At 52.3% G+C, this 25,635-nt stretch overlaps 1 protein-coding gene across 1 annotated transcript; it reads left to right on the forward strand.

The window, feature by feature from the left end:
- The first annotated feature begins 2,825 nt into the window (after positions 1 to 2,825).
- Positions 2,826 to 19,475, forward strand: TAPT1 (transmembrane anterior posterior transformation 1). The gene is made up of 14 exons (XM_078869284.1): positions 2,826 to 3,104; positions 6,134 to 6,258; positions 6,822 to 6,940; positions 7,857 to 8,019; positions 10,649 to 10,784; positions 11,309 to 11,406; positions 11,661 to 11,730; positions 12,183 to 12,263; positions 12,827 to 12,936; positions 13,676 to 13,735; positions 14,092 to 14,160; positions 15,406 to 15,482; positions 16,191 to 16,354; positions 17,254 to 19,475. The coding sequence occupies exons 1-14, from the start codon at positions 2,876 to 2,878 to the stop codon at positions 17,553 to 17,555; spliced, it is 1,803 nt and encodes a 600-aa protein (XP_078725410.1). The 5' UTR covers positions 2,826 to 2,875; the 3' UTR covers positions 17,556 to 19,475.
- Positions 19,476 to 25,635: the final 6,160 nt, after the last annotated feature.

Genomic DNA, 25,635 nt, shown 5'->3' on the forward strand with positions numbered 1-25,635 from the left:
CCCGCTGTCGACCTTGGGCGGGCTTGCTCCCGCCACCCCCGCGGCGCGCGGCTTGTTTAAAATGGTGGCCGCAGGCGCAACACGAGGCTCGTTTAAAATGGTGGCCGCAGGCGCAACACGCGGTTTGTTTAAAATGGCGGCCGCAGGCGCAACACGCAGCTCGTTCAAAATGGCGGCTCCTTCCCGCGCAGCAGGCGTAGTGGCAGCTGTTCTGATGGCGACCCCCTGCTGGAGGCCAAGGTCGTCCGCGTACGGCCCCGTCTCTCGAGGTCGTCCCATAGTCACGGATGACGCGACCACCGTGAGGAGATTCAACATCACCGCCGGGAGAGATTCAATCTGGTCCGCAACATGTCGCCAACCCTCTTCGGCAGGCGGAGTGGCTTCCACGCCGGCACGTCCTGTCGGTGCGGCGCCGGGGAGAGCAGCAGGCGTGAGCAGCGGCACAGCTGCATCTTGTAGCTCGTCATCTCCGGTGTCAACGTCGGCGTCCATCAGCGGATCCGGTGAGTTCCTTTTCTTGAGGTGCTTGGACATCGTTGATGATGATCCAAGCGGTCTCAAAAATCACTTCTGACACCAGTGTAATAACTGATCCAGACACGACTTGACTTTTGGTGAGTTTATTCGGTTACTCCTTCCAGCCTTTCTCCGCTCCACACTCCCCACTCCTCTCTCCACTCCCAACCCGCTGCTGGCTGGCAGCATGAAGGGGAGAGGCAGAGAGGCTGCTACAACCGCCACGTGGCTTAGTTCGGACCACCCGTCTGCGTGGCCTCACCCGTTCAGACCCTGGCACGAAGACCACGTGTCCGCTCTCTCCACCCCTCTTATACCCTGGGTCACGTGATACCCCCAGCCAATCCACAGCCACCACGTTAGAACCTTCCAGGGCGCTGTTCAGCCCTCGGGGCTCTGCCCCTGGCTTGACTCCGCATTGGCTGTGGCTGAGCTGACAGCCCATCACCCACGCCCTGGTATATCGTCACATTACAAATATGCTATTATGCTTTACAGCTTCTTAAATTTATTTAGGAAAATTAACCAAAGCTTATGGATGCACAAATAGAAGCCTACACGAAAATCTTGGAAGACATTGAGACTACAAATCGAGTCTTTTTTTCCCTTGATGCACCTGCCAGTACTGGGAAGACCTTTTTTTCAAACTGCTCCTTGCTAAGGCTCGCCAGAGAGAGAGATAATTGCTCTAGCTGTGGTATCATCAGGGATTGCTGTGTAAGTCGATGTGTGTGTGTCAGTCGATGTGTCTGTTTCAGTCCATATGTGTGTGCGTTTAGGTCCATGTTTGTGTGTAAGTCGATATGTGTGTGTAAGTCCAAGTGTGCGTGTCAGTCCATGTGTGTGTGTCAGTCGCTGTGTGTGTGTTAGTCGATTTGTGTGCATGGCTCCATGTGAGTAAGTCACTGTGTGTGTGTCTATGTGTGTCAGTCAATGTGCGTGTGTACGTCAATGTGTGTGTGTAAGTCCATGTGTGTGCGTGGCTCCATGTGTGTGTCTTAGTCGATATGTGTGTGTGTGTGAAAGTCCATATGTGTGCTTTGGTCAATGTGTGTGTGAGTCGCTGTACGTGTGTACGTCGATTTGCGTGTGTAACTCGATGTGTGTGTAGTTAAAGTCGATGTCTTTGTGTGTGTGGCTCAATGTCTGTGTGTGTGTGTAGGTCGATGTGTGTGTCTGTCTTTTTCGCCCGGGCAACGCCGGGTCCTGACCGCTAGTAACATATAAAAATTAATGTTTAAAAATACTTTTTTTATTTTTTGGGATATAATATAGTATTGTCATCAGTATGACATAAGTATACCAAGTTTGCAGTCGATACCACATTGGGAAGTGGGTTAAAACTGAGTTACAAGATTTGAGGATACAACAACAGTGAGTTAAATAAAAGCGTGTAAAACATAATTATGACCGTCATTGTGGAGGATATAATCAAGCTAATCATGTCTCCTTCACTTATCCATCTCTCGACATAATACAGTTATTTTTTACACATCCCATCAGCCACCCTGCCTTCTTGATGTTCGTGTATCATTGGTTCAACACACGCACACCTCTGTACTGGTTTCAACATTCCGTGTCTCATTAGCAGGGTTGCACTCCCTTGAACCAATCCTGACCTGTTAGATAATTATAGGCAAGGCCTGATTTCCATATTCAGTGTCTCGTCAGCAATCAGGCTTGCTTGAACCAATCGTGGAAATGGACTGCCACATGTTTATAAGGGCCATCACTGGGGGTTCTCGTTTTACGCGGACCTCTATTGTGACGCACAACACAGGACACACTCGGGGCACACACGGGGAGCGCACACACACGGGGTACATACACACACGGGGTACACACACGGTACACACGGAGTACACACACACGGGGTACACACACACACGGTATACACACGGGGTACACACACACACGCGGGGTACACACAAGGTACACACGGGGTACACACACACGTGATACACACACACACGTGACACACACGCGGGGTACACACACGGTACACACGGGGTACACACACACACGGGGTACACACACACACGGGGTACACACACACACGGGGTACACACACACACGGTACACACACGTGACACACACGCGGGATACACACACGGTACACACGGGGTACACGCACACACGGGACACACACACACGGGGTACACACACACACGCGGGGTACACACACGGTATACACGGAGTACACACACACACGGGACACACACGCCTGAGTCCACGAGAAAGAGGAGGCGGGCCCTGCGCGTGGTCATTCAGTCTCGTGACGTCACGTCTCTAAACACGTGACGTCACGTCCCTAAACACGTGACGTCACGTCCGCCCGCACGCCATCGCTGCCGTGATGATGGCCGCGCTTCTGCGGGGACGCGGCGCCCGGGAGGAGGCAGAGGAGGAGGATGCGGGGGACGCCAACGGCGGATTCAGAACCCCCACGGCGGCCGAGTCCGCCCCGAACCCTTCCGCGCCAACGGCGGCTTCATCCGCGGCGTGGCGCGCCGAGAGCGTCGGGTTCACGGAGCAGCAGGGCGCGGGGGCCGCGGGGGCCGCGGGGGGCAGGAGTCGAAGGGCGGGTGAGGGGAGGGCACGAGTGTGAGGTGGTGGTAGTGGTCTGGGGGGCTTGTGGTGTATGTGAGGTGTGTGTGGGGTGTACGTAGGGGGTAAGGAGTAGTGTGTGTAGTGGGTGTGTTGTGTGTAGGGGGTTAGGAAGAGTGTGTGCGTGTGGCGTGTGTAGGGGTGAGGAGAACTGTACGTGTGGTTTGTGTGTAGGGGGTGTGTGAGGGTGTGTTTGAGGTGTGGACCTGTGTGTGTAGGGTGTGTGTAGTGCCCGGGGGTCAGCAGGCGTGTGTGGTGTATGTGTGGAGAGTGCACTGGTGTGCCGGGCTGTGCGCACGCCGGGCTGTGCGCACGCCGGGCTGTGCGCACGCCGGGCTGTGCGCACGCCGGGCTGTGCGCACGCCGGGCTGTGCGCACGCCGGGCTGTGCGCACGCCGGGCTGTGCGCACGCCGGGCTGTGCGCACGCCGGGCTGTGCGCACGCCGGGCTGTGCGCACGCCGGGCTGTGCGCACGCCGGGCTGTGCGCACGCCGGGCTGTGCGCACGCCGGGCTGTGCGCACGCCGGGCTGTGCGCACGCCGGGCTGTGCGCACGCCGGGCTGTGCGCACGCCGGGCTGTGCGCACGCCGGGCTGTGCGCACGCCGGGCTGTGCGCACGCCGGGCTGTGCGCACGCCGGGCTGTGCGCACGCCGGGCTGTGCGCACGCCGGGCTGTGCGCACGCCGGGCTGTGCGCACGCCGGGCTGTGCGCACGCCGGGCTGTGCGCACGCCGGGCTGTGCGCACGCCGGGCTGTGCGCACGCCGGGCTGTGCGCACGCCGGGCTGTGCGCACGCCGGGCTGTGCGCACGCCGGGCTGTGCGCACGCCGGGCTGTGCGCACGCCGGGCTGTGCGCACGCCGGGCTGTGCGCACGCCGGGCTGTGCGCACGCCGGGCTGTGCGCACGCCGGGCTGTGCGCACGCCGGGCTGTGCGCACGCCGGGCTGTGCGCCGAGTGTGGAGTGCACAAGGGTAAGGCAGATTGTGTGTGTGGTGTGTAAGGTTAAGTGTGCGTGAGATGTATGTATGGTGTATGTGGTGTGCGGTTTGTTTGGGAGGCATGTTGTGTGTGGAGTGTATGATGTGTGTGGTGTGTTATGTTCGTGGTGTCTGTGTGGAGTGAGGGGCGGTATTGTAGCGCTTAGCGTGCTGCGCTACGAACCCAGTAATCCAGAGTTCGATTCTCACTCACGTCCAACACCGGTGACATTCATTTTAATTGGTCATGGGCCTCGCCTCGGTCGACTCGGCCTCTGAGTAATTGGTGCAATGTCTAAACATCGCCACTAAGGAGACAAAGGCGGCCGGGCGTTGTGCTGGTTACCCCAACCCCTTTGCTGTTCCGGCATGCATAGGCGCTCACGAATTGGGCCTGTCCCAAAAGGGATCTTTAGTGTGTAGACTGTGGTGTGTATGGAGTGAGTGTTATGTATATCAACCGTATGGCGGGACCCCAGGGTCCCATAAGCCCCCGGCTCTCGCATAAACATAATGTAAACAAAAACTTTGCTCTTTTTCACCAATGGGTTTGAAGGATGGTGGCAAGTGTTGTTAAACTTTGCCTTTAAAACTTAAAACTACTTACCTGCAGTACCTCTATTTAAAAACACTATCGAAAAAATTATTTACACCCCTCAGTCAATTATCGTGTTTCTCAGTGTGGATTTGTGACCACACTTTGTAAACAGTACATAACATAGTACGCGTTTTCAATGCGCTGTTCATATTGTAACACGCGTTTATACCAATGTTACTCTACAGAGTAGTGGGTCGTTGCTCCTCTTATCCGCATTGATACGAGCGGTATGTGGGGACTTTGGCTTAACATAAAAAACCTATCTGCACAGATGCATACGGACAAGAGAAGTATTATCAAGCAGGAGGAATTAACGGTACAATGCATCTCATCTGTTAAATATCTGCAGGTAATAGGATTGTCATAGATTGATCCTGGCAGCAGACATTGGTAGGTCACAAATTATAATGAAGATAAGAGAGCTGTTTCACTGTGTTATGCATACTGTTATGACAAATAAAGGACTTAAGTCATGTAGGCAGTTTGAGCAACTTTGGATAAGACTTATGATCCTGCCCATACCCGAGCATGGAGTGCAGCATTCGTCCTCGCTACGCTTGGACAACAAGACACAGAATGATCCGTGTCAGGCGGGTCGCGGCGTTTATGTGCGCGGTGGTGGGACGGAGTCGCCAAAAATAAATTAATTACGATTTTGACTTCCGTTTATTCCGGACCCCGACGTCCCGCCATAAGGTTCATATGATGTAGATGGTGTGTGTGTTGTGTATAATGTATATGGCGTGTATGCATACAATGTGTGTATGTTGTGTGTGCGTGTTTATATTTGTGGATCGTAGAGTGTATGATGTATGTGATATGTATGCCATTTGTGGTGTGTATAGTTTATATATAGTGTGTGGTGTGTACGCTACGTGGAAGATGTACATGGTGTGTATCTGTATAGTGTATACAGTATGGGGTGTATGGTGGGTATGTCGTGCATGGTGTGTAATATATGATGTGTGTGAAGTGTCTTGTGTGGCTTGTGCATGCGGTGTGTATGTTAAATGTGGTGTGTGTGTGTATTTGGTTTGTGGTGCGTCTCATGTGTACATTGTATAGAGTGTGTGTGGTGTTTATTTTGTGTACAGTATTGTGTATGTTATGTGTAGTGTGTGGAGGATATTGTGTGTCTTATGTATGTTATGTGGTACATATGGAGTGTATCGTGTATGTGTTGTGTATGTTATATGTGGAGGGTATAGCATGTGTGTGTATTGTTTATGTGGTGTGTATGTTATATGTGGAGGGTATAATATGTGTATGTATTGTTTATGTGGTGTGTCTCGTGTATTTAGTGTCATGTATGTAGTGCATACACGTCGTGTGCCGCGTGTGTACAGTGTGGAGCGTACACGTGTGCCGCGTGTGTACAGTGTGGAGCGTACACGATGTGTGCCGCGTGCGCACGATGTGGCGTGTGCCCAGGTGTGCTGTGCTTCCTGGCGGAGGAGCTGGCACGTGGGTACCAGCTGGAGCGGAACGAGGCCTCGTACAGCGAGCGCAGGCAGCGCGTCTACACCTTCCTACGCATCCCGCGGGAGCTTGAGAAGGTGTGCGCCCTGTGTATGTGTGTGTAAGAGGGTGTGCGCACCGTGTGTGTGTAGATGTAAGAGGGTGCGCCCCACATATGTCGAGGTGTAAGACGGTGTGTTCGCCGTGTGGGTGTAGGTGAAAGAGGGTGTCCACCGTTTGTGTGTAGGTGAAAAAGGGTGTCCACCGTGTGTGTAGGTGTAAGAGAGGGTGCGCCCCGTGTGTTTGTAGGTTTAAGAGGGTGTGCGCCCCATGTGTGTAGGTGTAAGAGGGTGTATGCCCCCTTTTATTGTGTGTGGGAGAGGGTGTAAGAGGGTATGTGGTTGAAGACTGGTCCCAGCGTTGTCAAGGTCAGCCTCTTTTGAGGGGGCTCGTGAAATTGGAGGCAGCACAGAGCGCCAGGTAGAAAATATGCAGCTGGCCTGGAACAAGCCCCGTGGTGACATCATCGCTACTTAGCGGCAGCTCCTGTTGTTGTTGCTGCACCGTGTGTGAGAAGGTGTGCACACTCGCTGTGCATGTAGAGTGTGTATGTGCATATAGGTGTATGTTCTTGTCCGTGCGTGTCTCTCCGCGTGTGCAGCTCATGGCGTTTGGCTCGTGTCTTTGTCTTGACGCGTTCCTCTTCGTCTTCACGCTGCTGCCGCTGAGAATCGGCCTGGCACTGCTGAGGTTGTGCACCGTCCCGTGCCGGCCACATGGGTACCACCGCACATCATGCCGGACCATACAAAACCACCACACACCATCATATGCCACCCCATACACCACCTACACATCATTATGTATGTATGTTCAACTTTTTTCACACCACACGTAGCCAACTGTGCTATATTTCATATTCACCACACGCCATATTAACCGTTATCTCGAAAGACAAAGATCCCCCGTATAGGCTTAACAGACTCGAGGCAAATGCTGTTAGCGAGCACCTAAGAAGGCCGGCACGGCACACTTGGGGGTGGGTGGCCAGCACCACACCCGGCCTCCTTTGTCGTCCAAGTGGCAATGTTTACACATTGCACCAGGTACACATCAGAAGTTGAGTGTACCTGTTATTGGTTGTGAGGGGGAATGCAACTCGGGTCACTGGGTTCTTAGTGCAGAGCACTAACCGCTACACTTCCTCTCTCTACACCACCGCATACACTGCACCAAACACTGTACCATACAGGCCATCATACATCACCCACACATCACTATACATCACATGCCATATTCACCATTTTCCAGAAAGACAAGATCAATTGCTGTTAACGAGGACTTATGTATGCCGGCACGGCACACGAGGATGTAGGCGGCCAGCACTATGCACGGCCTTCTTTGTCTCCCCAGTACTGATGTTTACACACCGCACTAGATACCAATTTTAAGGCTCAGTTGACCTAGAGGAGGCTCAGGACCAGTTCAGATAATTATCAGTGAAGTTGGCTGTGAGTGGGAATCAAATTCAAGTCGCCGGATTTGTAGCACAGTGCGCTACCTGCTGTACCACCGGTCCCCACAATAATACACACAGTCATACCACCACAGCACACCATATACCATCACAAACCAGAATGCACCATACCCTACATCACACCACGGTGTGTGCGTGTGTGCATGTGTACGTGCGCAGGCGTAAGCGTTGGCTGGAGCCAGCACAGGTGTGCGATATACTCAAGGGAGTCATAATGGCCGGTTGCTACGTTTTGATGCAGCACATAGACTACTCGATGACATACCACCTCATCCGCGGGCAATCGGTCATCAAGCTCTACATCATCTACAACATGCTCGAGGTGCATGTGCACACCGCACACACTGTCACACACCACACCACCATACACACCCCATCATACACCGTCACACACTACACCACTATACACTGTCACACACCACACCATCATACACTGCACCACTATACGCCGTCACACACTAAACTACCATACATGCACCACACGTACCACAGCACCACCATACACTGTAACACACCACTAGAGGCCGACCGAAACTGAATTTCTGGCTTCGGCCGAAACAGAAACTATGCCGAAAGAGGCCATTTGTCAACTTTCGGCGCCGAAACCGAATTTCAGTCGGCCTCTAGCCGTGTCACAGACTCGCACACACACCAAAGCCTCCTCCTGCTGTGTGGAACCCATGTGGAGGAGGAGGTGGGGGTAGGATGGGGTGGTGGGAGGGTTGAATTGGATCATTGGAGGGGTGGGTGGGTTGATGTGTGTGTGGCTGGTGGGTGTATGAGCGAGTGAGTGTGCACGCGCGCGGCGCATATGCACACTGTTGGCATCAGCACGCTGCTATAATCTGCTCAGTCTGCTGTGCGTGCGCGCGTCTGTGCTGTGCGTGCGCCCGCGTGTGTGTGTGTGTGTTGTGTGTGCCTCGAGCTTGCCTGTGAGAGCCCAGCCTCTGAGCCGCTCAAACAAAAGTGCTCCTGGTGGACTGCTGCTGCTGATGCGAGTGCTGGCTACGCATGTGCTGCTGCTGCTCGTTAGTTTGGTGGTTTTGGGGGGGAAGTTATTTTTTTCTTATTCTTCTCCGTCGTCTGTCTTATCCCCCCTCACCCCCATCCTTGCTTGAGTGTGCACTGCTTGCGATCGCCGGAGAGAATGAGAAGCGTCTGCCATCAACCACCGCCGCCGCCGCTGCTGCCCGGAGTCGCATGCGCGTGCGCGCGTGTAGTTTAGAGGCCGACCGAAACAGAATTTCTGGTTTCGGACGAAACCGAAAGTAAACCGAAAGTTAAAAATGTACTTTCGGCCGAAACCGAAACTCTGCCGAAAAAGGCCATTTGCCAACTTTCGGCACCGAAACCGAAACCGAATTTTGGTCGGCTTCTACACACCACACTAGACCACAATACACTGCACCACCACACACCGTAACACACCACACATGCACCACACGTATCACCACACCACCTTACACTGTCCCGCACCATGCCACCATACACGCACCATACGTACCACCACACCACACGGATCACCACACCGCCATACACCACTCCGCTATACAGTCAGACACCGCACGACACTACCATACACGCACCACATGTATCACCACACGTATCACCACACCACCATAAACGCACCACACACCACCACACGTACCACCACACAACACGTACCACCACACCACCATACACTGTCACACACCACACCACCATACACGCACCACACGTACCTCTACACCATCATATACCACACCACCATACACTGTCACATACCATACTACCATACATGCACCACACCTACCACAACACCACCATACACCGCACTACCATACGCCGTCACACACCACACCACAATACGTGTAGTAGCATCGCGCTGGCTGCTGGCAGAAAAGGGGAACTGCGTCGTACGGCAGTCCTGACGTCAGCAGGCCAGGATATACACGATAGGGGGATCTAGGGGACACGTCACAGAAGGGGCCCACCAGGAACCCGCTAGTAGGTTCCAGAAAGGGGGCGTGGCCGGGGGCGTGGCCGGGGGCGGAGCGAGGCCACGCAGAGAGTGTAAGAGGGGCCCCTGTAGGGGACCTCGGGGCTGTTGTTGGAGTGGGATTCTTGTCGCGCTGCTGAAGTCCTTCGTCACCATTCTTCTCGTCGTCTTCACCATTCTTCTCGTCGTCGTCTCCGTCTCTACCATCTCGGGGTGCCACTAGTCATTCAGCCTACCAACTGTCCTGGCTGAGTGGCATCGCCAATAATAGATGGACTAAATATTAAGTGTGTTAATCCGGATGGTAATCATTAATAAAGAAGTGCCTCCAAGTCTTATCATCTCCATGTTAGTCACTACAGGTGCACCACACGTACCACCATACCACATGTACCAACACTTGGTGGTGAACTGCAGTGGTGGTGCACACCGGGTACACACTGAGTGCTGTGTGTAGGGAGTGGTGGCGTTGTGGTTAGCACACTGCGCTATTAACTTGGCGACCTGAGTTCAATTCCTGCGCATGGTCAAAACTAGTGACGGTTATCTGAACCGATGCTGGACCTCGCCTGGTTTGACCCAGCCTCAAATGGATTCCTGGTGCAGTGTGTAGTAAATATCGCCATTGGGGAGACAAATGCTACCGGGTGTGGTGCTGGCCACCCACGCCCTCTTGCACCGTCCCGGCCTTCGTAGGTGCTTGCTGACAGAACTTGCCCCGACAGTCTTAAAGGCTGCACGGGGGGTTGGGGGGGGTGGTCTTTGTCTTTGGTGGTGGTGAGTGCGGTGGGTGGTTGTTAGCGTAGCTCAAGCGATGATCCCGTTAGAGAGGAGATTGTCTCCGCGTGGCCACGGATCTCCTCTCCCTATCACCACGCAACACAGGGCCAGCGCTGGTGGGGAGCGGTGGCGCCGCGGTTAGTGTTCAGAGTGTGGGCTACACGGGATCCGTCTCTGTTGTGTCCGTGTGTAGGTGGCAGACCGCCTCTTCTCGTCGTTCGGCCAGGACATCCTGGACGCGCTCTACTGGACAGCGACGGAGCCACGTGCACCAACCCGCCACCGCCTGGGCCTCGTGCCTCACCTCTTCATGGCCGTGCTCTACGTCTGTATCCTTGCCCACCTCTTCGCCCACCTCTTCGCCCACCTCTTCGCCCACCTCTTCGCCCACCTCTTCGCCCACCTCTTCGCCCACCTCCTCAACCTCATGGTCAACAGCGTTTCAACACCATCAACCGTGTCATCAAACCTCATCAACATATCATCACTAACACCTTGGTAACACCTCCACATGGCTCTCGGTTATACCTCCTACACTTCTTTATCGACCTCGACCTCTCCACCACCACTACTGCCACCACTACCGTCATTAGCACCACCACTACCACCACCATCACCACTGCCATCACCGCCACCACTACTTCCATCACCACCACTACTGTCATGACTACCACCACTAGCATTGCCGACATCACCACCACCATTACCACCACTATCACCACTAGCACTACTACCATCACCGCTATCACCACCATCATCCTCGTCTTTGTTGCCACCATCTTTGTGACGGGGTAGGGGTGTTGGGGATGATCACGTCTCAATAACCCTTGACCCCTGACCTGCAACCTGGAAGTCCTGCACTCTATCCTGGTGCTGGTGCAGGCCACGACGCTGAACGTCGCCTTCAATTCCCACAACAAATCCCTACTCACCATCATGATGTCCAACAACGTACGGCAACACACGGGGGGACACACGGGTAGACACGGGTAGACACATGGGGGAACACACGGGGGGACACGCGGGGGTCACACGGGGGGACATGGGGAGACACACGGGGAGACACGGGGACACAAAGGAGGAGACCTAAAGAGGGTAACACAAAGGAGGAAACGCACAGGGAGAGACAGGATCACACAGTGTGCGTGCGTGTGTCTCTGTAGGAGTTGACACGTGCATATGTGTGTGTGTGAGTGCGTTTGCAGTTTGTGGAGCTCAAGGGAAGCGTGTTCAAGAAGTTTGAGAAGAACAACCTCTTCCAGATGTCTAACAGTGGTGAGTAGGTCCCAGCAGGGCCAGGCAGAGCCAAGCAAACGACACTGTCCCCGTGTAGGATGCAAAGGTTGGGCTTTGCATCCTACACGGGGACAGTGGGGTGAGGGGGGCGACAGCGATTAGTGCTCATCGCAAAGCCTGATAATCACGAGTAAGGAACCACATGAGATGCATGAGACTCACGTGGGATACGCAGTACAGACAAGTTACAGCGTACACACACAGTACACACGCAGCACGCACGCGGCACACATGCAATACACACACAGGACACACACCGCACACACATGGCAATGGAGAGACATGAACACTGAAATATAGGGATATAGGCACGTTGACACACAGCACACGCACATAGCTCGACATGGAGACACGTGGACATGTGTGGTGACACACACAACACGTGGGACTCACGTGGGGGACTCTGACCCCATCCCTCTTTCGCCTCCCAGACATCCGTGAGCGGTTCCACAATGCCGTGCTACTTTTGGTTGTCTGTCTGCGCAACATGGAACAGTTCTCTTGGAACCCGGGTGAGGCCATCATCTCCTCCACCTCAACAACATCAACAACATCATCACCAGCAGCAGCAACAACATCGCCACATCACCGCAATCGAGTCGTTTGAGATGCTTCTCATTTTGTTCTCACGTCTCCTGTGTTTCCGTGTCCCTCTCTCCCCACGTCCCCATGTCTCCCATGTCCCCATGTCTCCATGTCCCTCTCTCCCCACGGCCCCCTGTCTCCCATGTCCCCTTGTTTCCCGTGTCCCTCTCTCCCCACGTCCCCCTGTCTCCGTGTCCCCATGTCTCTGTGTCCCTCTCTCCCCACGTCCTCCTGTCTCCCATCTCTCCATGTCTCCGTGTCCCCTCTATCCCCACGCCCCCCTGTCTCCCATCTCCCCATGTCTCCGTGTCCCTCTCTCCCCACGTCCCCCTGTCTCCGTGTCTCCCCTGTCCCTCTCTCCCCACGTCACTGTGTCTGCCGCGTCCTCTTCTCTCCCATGTTTCCTGCATCCTCGTGTCTCCCGCATCTCCGTGTCTCCATGTCCCTCTCTCATGTCCCCGCGTCTCCCGTGTCTACGTGTCCCCCGTAGATCACCTGTGGGTGTTGGTCCCGGACGTCGCGATGGTCGTCGTTTCTGAGGTGGTGGTGGACTTTGTGAAGCACGCGTTCATCACCAAGTTCAACGACATCACCGACGAGGTGGCATCACCACCATCACTACCATCACCACCGTCCTGTCGTCTACGCTTCCAGTCTCCACTGTCCTTGTCTGTGCCTCCCTCGCTTTGCTGTGCCCAGTCTCACTCTCTCGCTCTGTCTCTCTTCTCGCTCCCCTTCACTGGAACCAACTCCCACTGCAGCATACAGAGCAATCATCTCCACTCACCTGCTTCTCTTTCTCGTCTCTTCTCCCCTAGCCCATCCTACTACTACGACCAGGCCTACCTCTACCCCGATCACTACCCCTATCACTACCCCAACCCCTGTCACTACCCCTACTGCAACCACTCCTTAACCACTCCCACCTATCCTGTCACCATAACTACAACACCACTTTGAATACCCCACTTTTTTTACCGATATCATCTTATGTACAATTTCATTATTGTTGTGCCTTGGATTAAGGTGTAGTATAAATCTATATAAGATAAGACCACCATCACCATCAACACTATCACTGCCATCACCATCATCACTGCTATCAGTTAATTGAATGTTAAATTCTCAGAACTGGAACTCATCCAAGTTCAGTGCGGATTCACAGTCATTGTAATCAGGGGTTTTAGAGCAGTCACTGGTGCCTCGGCTGAGGCTATCAACCCTTCATGAAACTGAGAGTGAGAGAAGGCTGTTGTAATTCATTGTTGGTGGTGAATATAATTATGTGGTGGCAGTGATGGCGATGATGGTGGTGATGGTGATGCCTATGATTTTTCAGGTGTACAGTGAGTACAGGGCGAGTTTGGCCTTTGACTTGGTGAGCAGCCGTCAGCGATATGTGAGTAACATCATCATCGTCATCATCACAACCATCATCACCATCACTATCACGACTACCTTTACCACCATCATTACCATCACTGCCTTCACCTTCACCATTGCTACCACCATTATCTTCCCCATCATTACTATCATTATCACCATTGGCACATCATCATTTTCACCAACGCTATTTTCACCACTTTTACTATCACCACTATCAGATCATCACTACCATTACTTCCATCCTCACCATTACCATCATCACCATCGTCGTCGTTGCCGTCATGTGGTGTATGTGGTGGGTATTGTATGTAGTGTGTATTGTATATGGTGTGTGTGGTGTGTAATGTTTGTGGTTTGTGTGGTGTTTAGGCTCACACTGATCACAGTGACTCAGTGTCTCGGCGAATGGGATTCATCCCTCTTCCTCTGGCAGTGGTGGTAAGACTTTCACACAGACTCACTCACACACAACAACAACAGCCCTCATTCGCCACTAAGTGATGGTGACATCAAGACAGCGCCTGTGCACCTTCACGCCACGTGAAGCGTCGAAGGCTCGCTCACAGGAGGTCATGGAAAAGACCCAGGTGCCATGGGTTGACTGAGATGACTGGCAGAGGGCACCACCTGTGCCTCGTACGGAGCCAATTTGTGCTGTGTTTTAGCCGCCGGGCACTCCGCTCGTTATGTGAGCGTTGCTCCTCTGCCCTCCGCTGTTGTTGGAGGGTGACTGTCCCCAACTTCCCAGTAGCGTCTTTTATGAGCCTCCTGCATAGAGGCCAATCTTGACACCGCTGGTAACAATCATTGGCAAGTCTACTCGGTTCCACATCCTCCTGTACTACATCAGCCCATCTCTTTTCTAGCTTATGCTGTGCCCGTTTAGCCCCCTCGATCCGGTCAAACGAAAGTTGCTTGGGAATGTGGTGGATGGGCATGCGGGCTACATGACCCAGCCAACACAGCCTTGCCTGCCGGAGAACCTCACTGATGGGACATTCTGGTTAAAGCCAGGATAGATCATAGGGAGGCCAGCCTGAATGTTTCTAACTGGTGCAGATATTCAAAGGGATCCATGTTTCGCAAGCATAGAGAAGGGAGGGCATAACTTTGGCCGAGAAGACCCGCAGCTTCGTGTGGAGTAATAGACCAGGTAGCGTCCACACAGCGTTACACTGATCAAAATATAATGCTGCTCGACTGATTCGGAGTAAGACCTCTGCTGCCAAACCAGAACGAGTCATGAGTACACTGCCCAGGTACAGAAACTTCTCCATTCTCTCCGCAGCTGTCCCATCACTCATGGGAGAGTGGAGGCGGTGGAGGCAAGTGCTTTGTTTTTGTGGGGCTGATGGTGAGGCCTTTCCAGGTTGTGTGGGGGAACGGAGTGCAGTAGTTGGCTCATCTAGCTACGAACCGAGTAACCCGCTTACGCCCGATAACAGCATAGAAGATCTGAACCATCCCTGCACCTCCCCTGGGTCGACTCGGCCTTAATTGAGTACCTGGTGAAGTGTGTGGGTGACAAAGGCGAACGGGCGTGGTGTTGGCCACCCACCCCCTCGTGTGCCGTGCCGGACTTCATAGGGGCTACTCACTAACAGCGCTTGCCCCAACAGTCTGCGTGGGCTACACGGGAGTCTTTGTCAGTGTGTGTACTGTGTGTGTGCTGTGTGTGTGCAGCTCATCCGTGTGGTGAGTAACTCGGTGAGGATTCAGGGAGCCCTGGCGTACGCCACCGCGCTGCTCATCTTCCTCGGGTACGCATAACGCACATTGTGTGATATGCGTGCCTGTTGTGTTTTGGGTTTTGTATGTGTGTTTGTCTTTGTTGTGTGTATGTGAGTTGTGTCTGTATTGTATGTGTACGTGTGTGTTGTGTATGTGTGTGTGTTATGTGTGTGTTACGTGTGTGTTACGGTAGTGTAGTGGCTAGCGCGCTGCGCTACGAACCCGGCGACCTGCGTTTGATACCTGGTCATGACCAACAATAGTGACGATTATCTAAACCAGTCCAGGGCCTCTCCTAGGTCTACTCAGCCTCAAATGAGAACTTAGTGTCATGTGTAAACATCGCCACTGGGGAGACAAAGTCGGCCGGGCGTGGTGCTGCCCACCCACCCCCTCATGCACCGTACCGGCCTTCATAGGTGCTCGCTAACAGCACTTGCCCCTACAGTCTGTTAAGACTATATGGCGGATCTTTGTTGTGTGTGTGTGTTGTATGTTGTGTGTGTTTTGTATGTATGTAGTGTTTGTGTGTGGTTTTTCTGTGTTGTATGTTGTGTGTGTTTTGTATGTATGCGTGTTGTGTCTGTGTTGTGTTTGTGTGTTGTATGTATGTGTGTTCTGTGTGTTTGTGTGTTGTGTTTGTGTGTTGTTTGTGTGTTGTATGTGTGTGTTGTATGTGTGTGTTGTATGTGTGTTGTGTTTGTGTGTTGTATGTTGTGTGTGTGTGCGGTGTGCAGGCTGCTGACCCTGAAGGTGCTCACGAGTGTGGTGCTGCTGGGGAAGTCGTGTCGCTATGTCCGCAGCGCCAAACTGGAGCACAAGCTCCGCACGCCATGCACCCCGCAGCGCACGCCACACCAGCAGCACCAGCAGCGGGGCACTCACCACGCCGACTCACCCGGTGAGACTCACCACATCACCTGATGAGACTCCTCATGCTGCCTTACCTGGTGATACTCACACCATCACCACCACCAGGGCCCTCACCACACCGCCTCACCTGGTGAGACTCCTCACACAATCCAGCCTGATTAAGACTCAGATGGATTGGAGGCAGGCCAGCCTAAATGTTTCTGACCAGCGAATTTATTCCATTAAGGGGTCCACGTTTCGCAAGCATAGAGAAGGGAGAGCATGGCTATGGCCGAGGAGACCCGAGGCTTCGTGTGGAGTCACACCAGGTCGCTCTACTGAATCGGAGTGAGACCTCTGCTGTCAAACCAGAGCTGGTCATAAGCACGTTGCCCAGGTATGGAAAACTCTCCACTCTCTCCACAACTGCCCCACCTCTTAGAGGCACGCTCCAGATTCAGCAGCAATGCCTCCAACTCCTCCTCTGAGTGAGCAGCAATCACCAAATCATCATCATACGTAAGATGGTTGACCAATAGGGAGCCATCCCTTGACCGCACCCGGGCATCGATCAGCATCTCATTGTATCTGTTCCAGATGGAGATTCCTCCGGTACAGCCATAGAAGGCTTCACGAACTACGTGGTCAAAAAACATGTTAAATAATGTGGGAGCCAGAGGGACATCACTGTCGCATTCCCAAGGTGAACAGGGAATGGCTTCGACTCCTGGCCACGTCGTTTTACCCGGGCCTGCCCGACCTTCATGAAGGTCCTTAATGATTGTCAAGAACTTTGAAAGCACCAACAACAACCCAGACTCACACGATCAAGGCACTCACGACATCACCTCACCTGATGAGACTCATACCACCACCACCAGGGCTCTCACCACACCGCCTCTCCCCATGTCTCACACGCTCTGTGTCTCCCCCTATGCCCCCCCCCAGGCCCAACGTCTCCGCCCCCCACCTCCTCCTCCGTGAGCCCCCCCCTCCCGTTCATGCGGGAGCCATCTCGGTCGCCCTCGTCCCCAGGCGAGTCCCAGGCTTGGGCCCGCTCCCCACGCACGTGCTCACGGGGGGCCGACAAGAGGAGGGCCGCCGGGGTCCAGGAGGGGTCCCCCAGGGGGGAGGGGGAGTCCCCTCAGGGGGGGGGTACCATGGAGACCCCCCACCGCAGGGAGGAGGAACCTAAGACTGACCTGCTGGAGATAGACCGCTTCACCATCTGTGGCAACCGCATAGACTAGCGATGGATAAATACACACACTTATACACGCACACATACACGCACACATACACACTCAGAGAAATACATACATACACATGTACACATACACGTGTGCACATATGCACACACAATTTGTGGCAACTGCAGACTAGCAGCGGATAAACACACATCATGCCTACACATACTCATATACACACATAGATAACTCAATACATACAATCTAGATTTGAAGTTTTCGTGACTGCAGGGATCCATACTCTTTGGTTCTTTCGGTAAAGTCATGTAGGTATAAAATAAATTAAATCACGACGTTTCGGGCGCAACACAAGCATCCGTCATTAGGTGGGACAACCACAGCAAGAAACAATTGCTGAAGTGGGCAAAAGGGCTGCTGTAACAAGAGGCTATATAGGTAAGAGAGGGGGGGGGAGGAGCCAGGGAGGAGAGACAAGAGAGGGGGTAGGGGGAGTGAAGAGCAGCTAGAAGGGATTAAAGGGCGAGCAACGACAAAATGTGGGGGGGGGGAAGTGGGCGGGGCTGGGAGTGGGAGGTTGAAGAGAAACTGGAGATGCGGATATGAAGGCAACACCATGAAGCATTTAAGGTTTTACCTGGTTAATAACATCCTTCCAATGATTGCTCAATTTGTATCCATCTTCTCGGTTGAAGTTATGTCTATGTTTATATATCTGGATGGCTTCATGAACAAACCTTTGATAGTAGCCCGAAGGTTTGCAGAGCACCTTGGTCTCGGAAAAAACTATATCATGAGAGCCCACAGCATTGTAGCAATGGTCAGCCACGTCGTGATTTAATTTATTTTATTTTATACCTACGTGACTTTACCAAAAGAACCAAAGAGTATCAATACATACACAATACAAAAACGCCCACCATTCGCCACTAAGTGGCGGTGACGTCACCGCTGTACCTGTGCCAGGCCAGGTGCATGCAACACATTCACACGCACACTAATACACAACTTTAAAGCGCTTCAGTGTGAGATTTTCATTTATTTATATATTGCCAATGCGAATCATCGTCATCGGAATGATCCTGTACATTTCTCCTGCTTAGACCGCACGGAAGAGAAACGTGTGGTGCCTGGGTGCGTGTGGGAACGTGGCCGCTCAGTCAGTATATGAGGGGGTCCCCAGGGGGATCGGTGAAAATGGGGTCCCTATGAAGGGTTCAGTGTGAAGGGGATACCTATGGGAGGGGTAGTCGATGGAAATGGGGGTGCCTAATGGAGAGGTCTGTATCGGGTCGCGGGGATCTCATCATCTGGCAAGACCCCTGTGTATGGTGCTGTGGGGGGTTAATCATGGTGACTGGGCAGGAGCTGTAGGTAGCGCTCTTTGTGGGGCTACTGGTGGCGCTACTCGTGGCGCTATCGGTAGTGGTGGTTGTGATTGTGGTGCTGTCATTGGGCCCAACCTCACCAGCAATAACTTCACCAGCACCGGCCTTACCATCAGTGTGGCTGGCAAGGGAAGTGAGACAGAGGCAGCAAGCGAATGCTAGTGAGTGTGAGCGAGTGTGGGGAGTGGTAGTGTCGCTGTTAGCACTGCACTTTGAACCCGGTGAACCAAGTGTGATTTACGCTCACAGACAACACCAGTGACGATTATTTGAATTGGTCCTGGGCCTCCCCTAGGTCGACTTAGTCTCAAATGAGTACCTTGTGCGGTGTGAACATTTCCACTGGGGAGACAAAGGCGGTCAGGCGTAGTGCTGGCCTCCCACCCCTTTGTGTCGTGGCAGCCTTCATAGGTGTTCACTAACAGCACTTGCCCCAAAAACACTGTTGAGGCCACATGGGGGATCTTTATTGTGAGCATGAGTGAATGAGTGTGAGCGAGCGTGAGTGAGACCGCGAGTTTATTTAACCGAAGCCTCTGTGTGTTAACTGCGGCAGAAATAAAAACACGAGATGGCATCAACGGTGTCTTATATCTCTCCTGTCATACCAGCACAGCACCACTGATGATGCTGGTGTCTGGTGGAGTTGGAGGAGATGAATTCATGAGTACTGCACACACGGATTGATTTCTCACTGAATATGTAACTAGCTGCTACGCACGGGTTGGTTAGAGTCTGCCACCTTGACAACTGTAGACCAAACCCGGACACGGTTCTCAACCCAGGTCTATCAAAACTGCAGTATCCTGTATTCCAGTCCGACACAATGTAATGCTGTGCAACACAAAACAGGTACCAAATCCCATTACAAATCAATTACTGCCGCCCGAACAACAATTCCACTTTTCCGGACTGTGGGTCAAACCCGGGCAGGTGGCTACCCCAATGGTTACAGCCTATATCAATGTTGGCCCAACGTTGGAATGTCGTGGTTTTTTATGTTTATTTTATTTTTATTACTGAAAGAACCAAGATCAAGTCTACGTTATAGACTGCCAGTACGCTCACTCGGGTTAAAAACCAGGCTACAGTCTATATCATAGACTGCCAGTACACTCACCGATGTTAAGAACTAGGCTACAGTCTACATTATAGACTGCCAGTACGCTCACCGAGGTTAAGAACCAGGCTACATTCTACATTATAGACTGCCAGTACACTCACCCAGCTTAATAACCATTGCTACAGTCTATATTATAGCCTGATGGTACACTCACCAAACGTAATAACCAGGCTACAGTCTACATTATAGACTGCCAGTACACTCACTCCGACTAAGAACCAGCCGACAGTCTAAATTAGTGTTATTTTTTATTCACTTTATTATTTTTCTATCTACGTGACTTTACCAATAGAACCAAAGAATACGTTCAGGGACGTGCGGTCAGGGGAGGCAGGGGAGGCAGAGCCTCACCTGTCATACTCCTGTAATAATCCTTCCAGAGACGGCTTCGGAATCGGTCCTTTTATTTCCACTCCACAATACACTTTGCTCACTCACTCTCCGTTGCTGGCAGACAACGGAGAGAGGACAGACTACGCACTGAGTCCCCACCGCGCACGTGGCAACCCCAGCCCCCGTCCGCGCGTGACCCTGCTCTTGTCAGTTTCAGTCTGCTCCCGATCGTTCCCCTCCACTCGCTCTTAATACCTTCGTCACGTGGTTCCCCCAGCCAATCGTACATTGACAGCTTCGACCATTCTCGATGGTTCCCTGTCAATCCCGGGACCACGCCCCTCATCCGGCTCCCCAATGGCTGGGGCCCCGAATGGCTAGGCCAATCACTCCTGATGACCTGTCGTGATGACGCATGGGCCATGGTCCCTATCTCAACCCTTATTGGCTACAAGCAGGACCGGCAAGCCAATCCCCACGTGAACCCTCTATGGCTGTTATTACACTCTAATGAAAATTTCTGTACGATTCCAATCATTTTTATAGTCAAAATCGCCAAATTTACGGAGCTCCACTGTAAATACAGGAAGGGACGAGAGGTGAGGCAGCACCGAGCTCAGTCTCCCCTCTGATTGCGCAACCCCTCGGTAACCCCTCAGTAACTGGATGGAGTGTGGGCAATAAGCACGTGCCTGTTACTATCTCAGTATGTCACCAATGTAATGTTTGTAGACCGCTTCATTTCATGTCCTCGCCTTCCATTCTCTAGGTAACTTATTTCACGTATGTGTATAAAGATATTTAGGCTCGTTAGTCTCGTCATGAAACTGCAATGAAAAAGCACCAGGGGAGGCAGCTATCACATCTGCCTCACTGAGGGGGATGTGTCTAACACGCCCCCTCAGTGAGGCCACGCCCCCCTTCTTGAGGTCACGCCCCCCTTTGTGTGAATCTGGCTCTGACACTAGCCAGTGCCTCCCCAGCCATTGACCTCACCACACGTCACTGAATACGTTGGAATGTGGTTTCCTTGGACTCCCCAGACAGGTCCCAGATGTAACTGACGGTGAACTCTGTTTCCTGTTTCAGAATCAGAATCTTTATACCGTTTACCCCCCCCCGCCTCCCATGTTGCCCAGACAACCAACGGCCCCTGCCGACACCCACATCAACAACAGCTGCCGTTCGCCACTAAGTGGCAGTCACCTCACCATGACGCTTGTGCCAGACCAGGTGCACTTTGAGGCCACGTGAAGTGTCGAAGGCCCATTGGTAGTAGGTCACGGGATAGACCCAACAGGTGCCATGGGTTGACTGACTGAGATGACTGGCAGCGCAACCCACAGCAACTCATGGCCCCTGGGCCTCAGCGGACATCGGTGGCACCTACACAAGCAGAATCTTGGCGGCCACGATTTATTTACACGGCCAATGTGAGTGCATTACTTTATAACCTCATGAACAAAGGTTACCAAGAAACTAGCAGTGTTTGCCACGTGAAGAAACTGGAACTGTTAAAGCAGTGGTGGTGGTCAACAGAGCACAAAGGCACTCCATAAATATAAAATAAGATATCACAACAAATGATAATAGACACCGACATCAGCAGACGGCAACAATCCCCGTTATGGCTGACAGAAAACTAATACAAATCCCCAACTGAGAAGAATTCAAATATTACAAACTCACCGACTTCCACAATATTTGGCGCTCGTGTAGTGACTGTCCTTGTCACTGTGTGGTGCTGGGACTTACGAAGTCACGGCCGGTAATGTCATTACGGGCAGCCCGGGTTGCGGGCTGCAGTACCAACACTAGCGGTGGTTGGGTGAGCGCTGGTTCGCGTGGAGGCACCGCGAGCAGCGTGCGGTGCCGGCTCCCAGTGAGGGAGCGAGAGCGAGCTTCAGCCAGCCAGGGTTACCCTGGGGCATGATACTCTGGATGACCTGTTGTCACGTGGCCGGACGATACTGGAGGGGGGCCACCGGTGGATGGGGGCCGAGGGGCGGTCACGTGGTCCCGAAGAGCTCTCGGGAACGTTCGAGAGGGAGCTCGAGAAGCCTGGAAGGTGGGCGGGGCTAAGGGCGGAGCCAGCCCCAGCCCGGGGGCACATAACGAGAGCCCCGTGAGGAGCTCGGGGTTCTTCAAGTGTTGGTGTTGGAAGATCCACGTGGGGGAGAAGAAGCCTCTAGCCACGCGGTCCGGGACCCAGCTCGTGGTCCGGACCGGGATAGCGAACCGTGTCTAGTTCTGCCGTAGCGTGGTTAGATGGGCATTTGAGATCCGAGCGTAGGTTGTGTAATGTTAAATACGTTTATGTGAATAAATAGTGTTGCTCCCAAGATGACGTCTGCGACTCAGTTGGACTCACTCCACTAGTAACTGGGTATGTCTGCAGAATATCACCGGGTTAAATCCATCACCAGGTGAGATCGCTGGTCGTGGCTTTCTCGTGGTGGATCGTGCAGTTGTGCCGGTGAAACCCCCAGAATGGCAGAAGATCCCAGTGCTTGGTGGACTGCCCACCACCGCACTAAAGCCAGCGCCACCTCAGGTGGTACCCACAAGGTTGCTCTTAAAAGGTCGCACTCATTACACACAAAGTGTTTGCCACAAATTAACAACAATACCTTGCTGATCTCGTCAAGGAGTATAAACAATCACGAGACCGGTCATCCTCGCAGCAGCTTTTGGCTAGCCCACAAACAAAGACGGTCACCGCACCACGCGTTTGCAGTTGCGCTTCTGTGGCCGTCTGGAACGCTCTTCCGAAGTTAGGAAGACAATAGAGCGATTCACTTTTCAATCCAAATTGAAAACTCATACGTTTAGAACTGATTTTTGGATTTAGTTTGTCGTCCTTTCCCCGCACCTCCGATTTGCGTGGTTGGCTACGCACTGTGCGAAATAAGTTCAACATACACACGTGAACTCACCATCATCATATACCCACCATCATCATATACCCACGATTATCATAACCACCAGCAGCACCATCATCATATACCCTGGAGCATCATCATCATATACCCACCATCAACATCATATATCCACCATCATCATAAACCCAGCAGCTGCCATTAGTCATTAAGTTGCCGTGTTAGGGGCGGGGCATTTAAACAAAACAGCTATCTCATGTGGAGCTCGAAGCAGGTCCGTAAGTCAAATGCCAAATATCATTGTGGCGGTCACGAAAATGATTTTCCAGCACATTCACCTTTACAAACTTTTTCTAGAATATTTGTCACGAGGACCTGAAGGGTTGATGAGCGACGGGGTTTTATCTTATCTTAATGTAATTTTTTGTCTGTCTGTCCGTCTGGCTGTCCGTGTATCCGTCTGTGGACGCAACTTTAGAAGGATTTGGCTCGCAAACCGTGGGGTTTACGGTTAAAAAAAGTAGCCAAGTACCACGCTATAAGCCCCGTGGTGAGCCAGCGCTATTCCGTTTCGCCATCCGTCAACTTTAAAGAAGCAATGTAGTGCAAATGTTTTTATTATGTAATTATTTCCTCACGCCGCTCCGCGAGCGCCAAAGCTGCCCGGGGTTGCCCCGAGCAACGCACACGCATCATCGGTGGAGGGGGGGGGGATTTTTCATTCGCGTTAAAAATGCAAAAAAAACACAAAAAGCTGAGGTAAATTCTTCACAGTGTTATGTCCTCTTCTCCCCCCATCCCAATGCGTGCAGTTACTACTATAGAGTCGGTAGATACTAATGTTATAGCGCTTAGATAGTATTATTGTAGCGTGGGTGGGGGGATGGTGGGGGGGTAGCGGCCCAGCCCCCAGCCTGTCAAGGTGCCACCTCGGCCGGCTGGGCAATTAGGTGAGGCCGGGGGCTCTGCACGGGACTAGGCATCACCACGGCAATGTTAAGTCAGTACTATTTTTTTGCTTCTTTCGCTAAACTCACATAGATAGAAAACTAATATTTAAAAAAATCTGTTTGGTAAAATTTAAATAATAATGTTTGTCTGTAAACAACTAATATTTTCAAATTAAGTTGGTAAATATTCAAATAATAATGTCTGCGTCTAAGTCCTTGTGTGCGTGTGAGTCGACTTGTGTGATTGCGACGATGTGTGTGTGTGTACGTCCGTGTGTGTGTATAAGTCGATGTGTGTGTGTGCAAGTCCATATGTGTGTGCGTGAGTCGATATGTGTGTGTCAGTCGATGTGTGTGTGTAAGTCGATCTGTTTGTGTGTGCGTCCATGTGTGTGTGTACGTTCATGTGTGTATGTGTAAGTTGATGTGTGCAGGTCGATGTGTGTGTGCGTGAGTCGATTTATGTATGTGTGTCAGTCGATGTGTGTGTGTGGTGTGTGTGTGTAAACAACTAACATTTAAAAATCAAGTTAGTCAATTTTTTAAAATATATTGTGTGCGTGTAAATAGATGTGTGTTTGTAAGTGGATGTGTGTGTGCGTCGGTCGATGTGTGTGTGTAAGTTCATGTGTGTGTGTGTGAGTCCATGTGTGTGTGCGATTCCATTAGTGTGTGTGTGCATTGATGTGGGTGTGTAAGTCGCTGTGTGTTTAAAGTCGATGTGTGTGCGTGGATCCATGTATGTATGTGTAAATCCATTTGTTTGTGTGTGTGTAAGTCGAGATCTGTGTGTGTGAGTCGATATGTGTGTGTGTGAGTCAATGTGTGCACGTAAGTCCATATGTGTGTGTGTAAGTCGATGTGTGTGCGTGTGTGAGTCACTGTGTGTGTAGTGATAGCAGGAACCACCACAGTGGCTATGCACTGCTACAGTTAAAGCAGGAATCCCCACAGTGGGTATGCACTGCTACAGTTAAAGCAGGTACCACTACAGTCAGTATGCACTGCTGTAGTGATAGCAGGTACCACCACAGTCAATATGCTCTGCTGTAGTGATAGCAGGTTCTACCACAGACAGTATGCACTTCTGCAGTGATAGCAGGTTCCTCCACAGTCGGTATGCAAAGCTGCAGTGATAGCAGGTACCACCACAATTGGTATGCACTGCTGTAGTGATAGTAGATACTGCTGTCGAGTTGGTAGATACTACTATAAAGTTAGTTGATACTAAAACAGTCAGTATATACCACTACGGTCAGTAAATACTGCTACAGTCAGTAGATACTACTGTAGTGACATTGGGGATGTCACTGTACGGTGCCGGCCCAGAAGGGTCGTGACGTTCGATGTTCCTACATCGTGGACAGCACCGTGTGGGTGGCTGTGTGTAATACCAGCCCTAGCGGGGCTTGGCGAGCACTGGGATAGTGGGGGCACCACGCACAACGTGTG

This window comes from Lampetra fluviatilis, chromosome 27 (assembly GCF_964198595.1).
Source record: "Lampetra fluviatilis chromosome 27, kcLamFluv1.1, whole genome shotgun sequence".
Taxonomy (NCBI): domain Eukaryota; kingdom Metazoa; phylum Chordata; class Hyperoartia; order Petromyzontiformes; family Petromyzontidae; genus Lampetra; species Lampetra fluviatilis.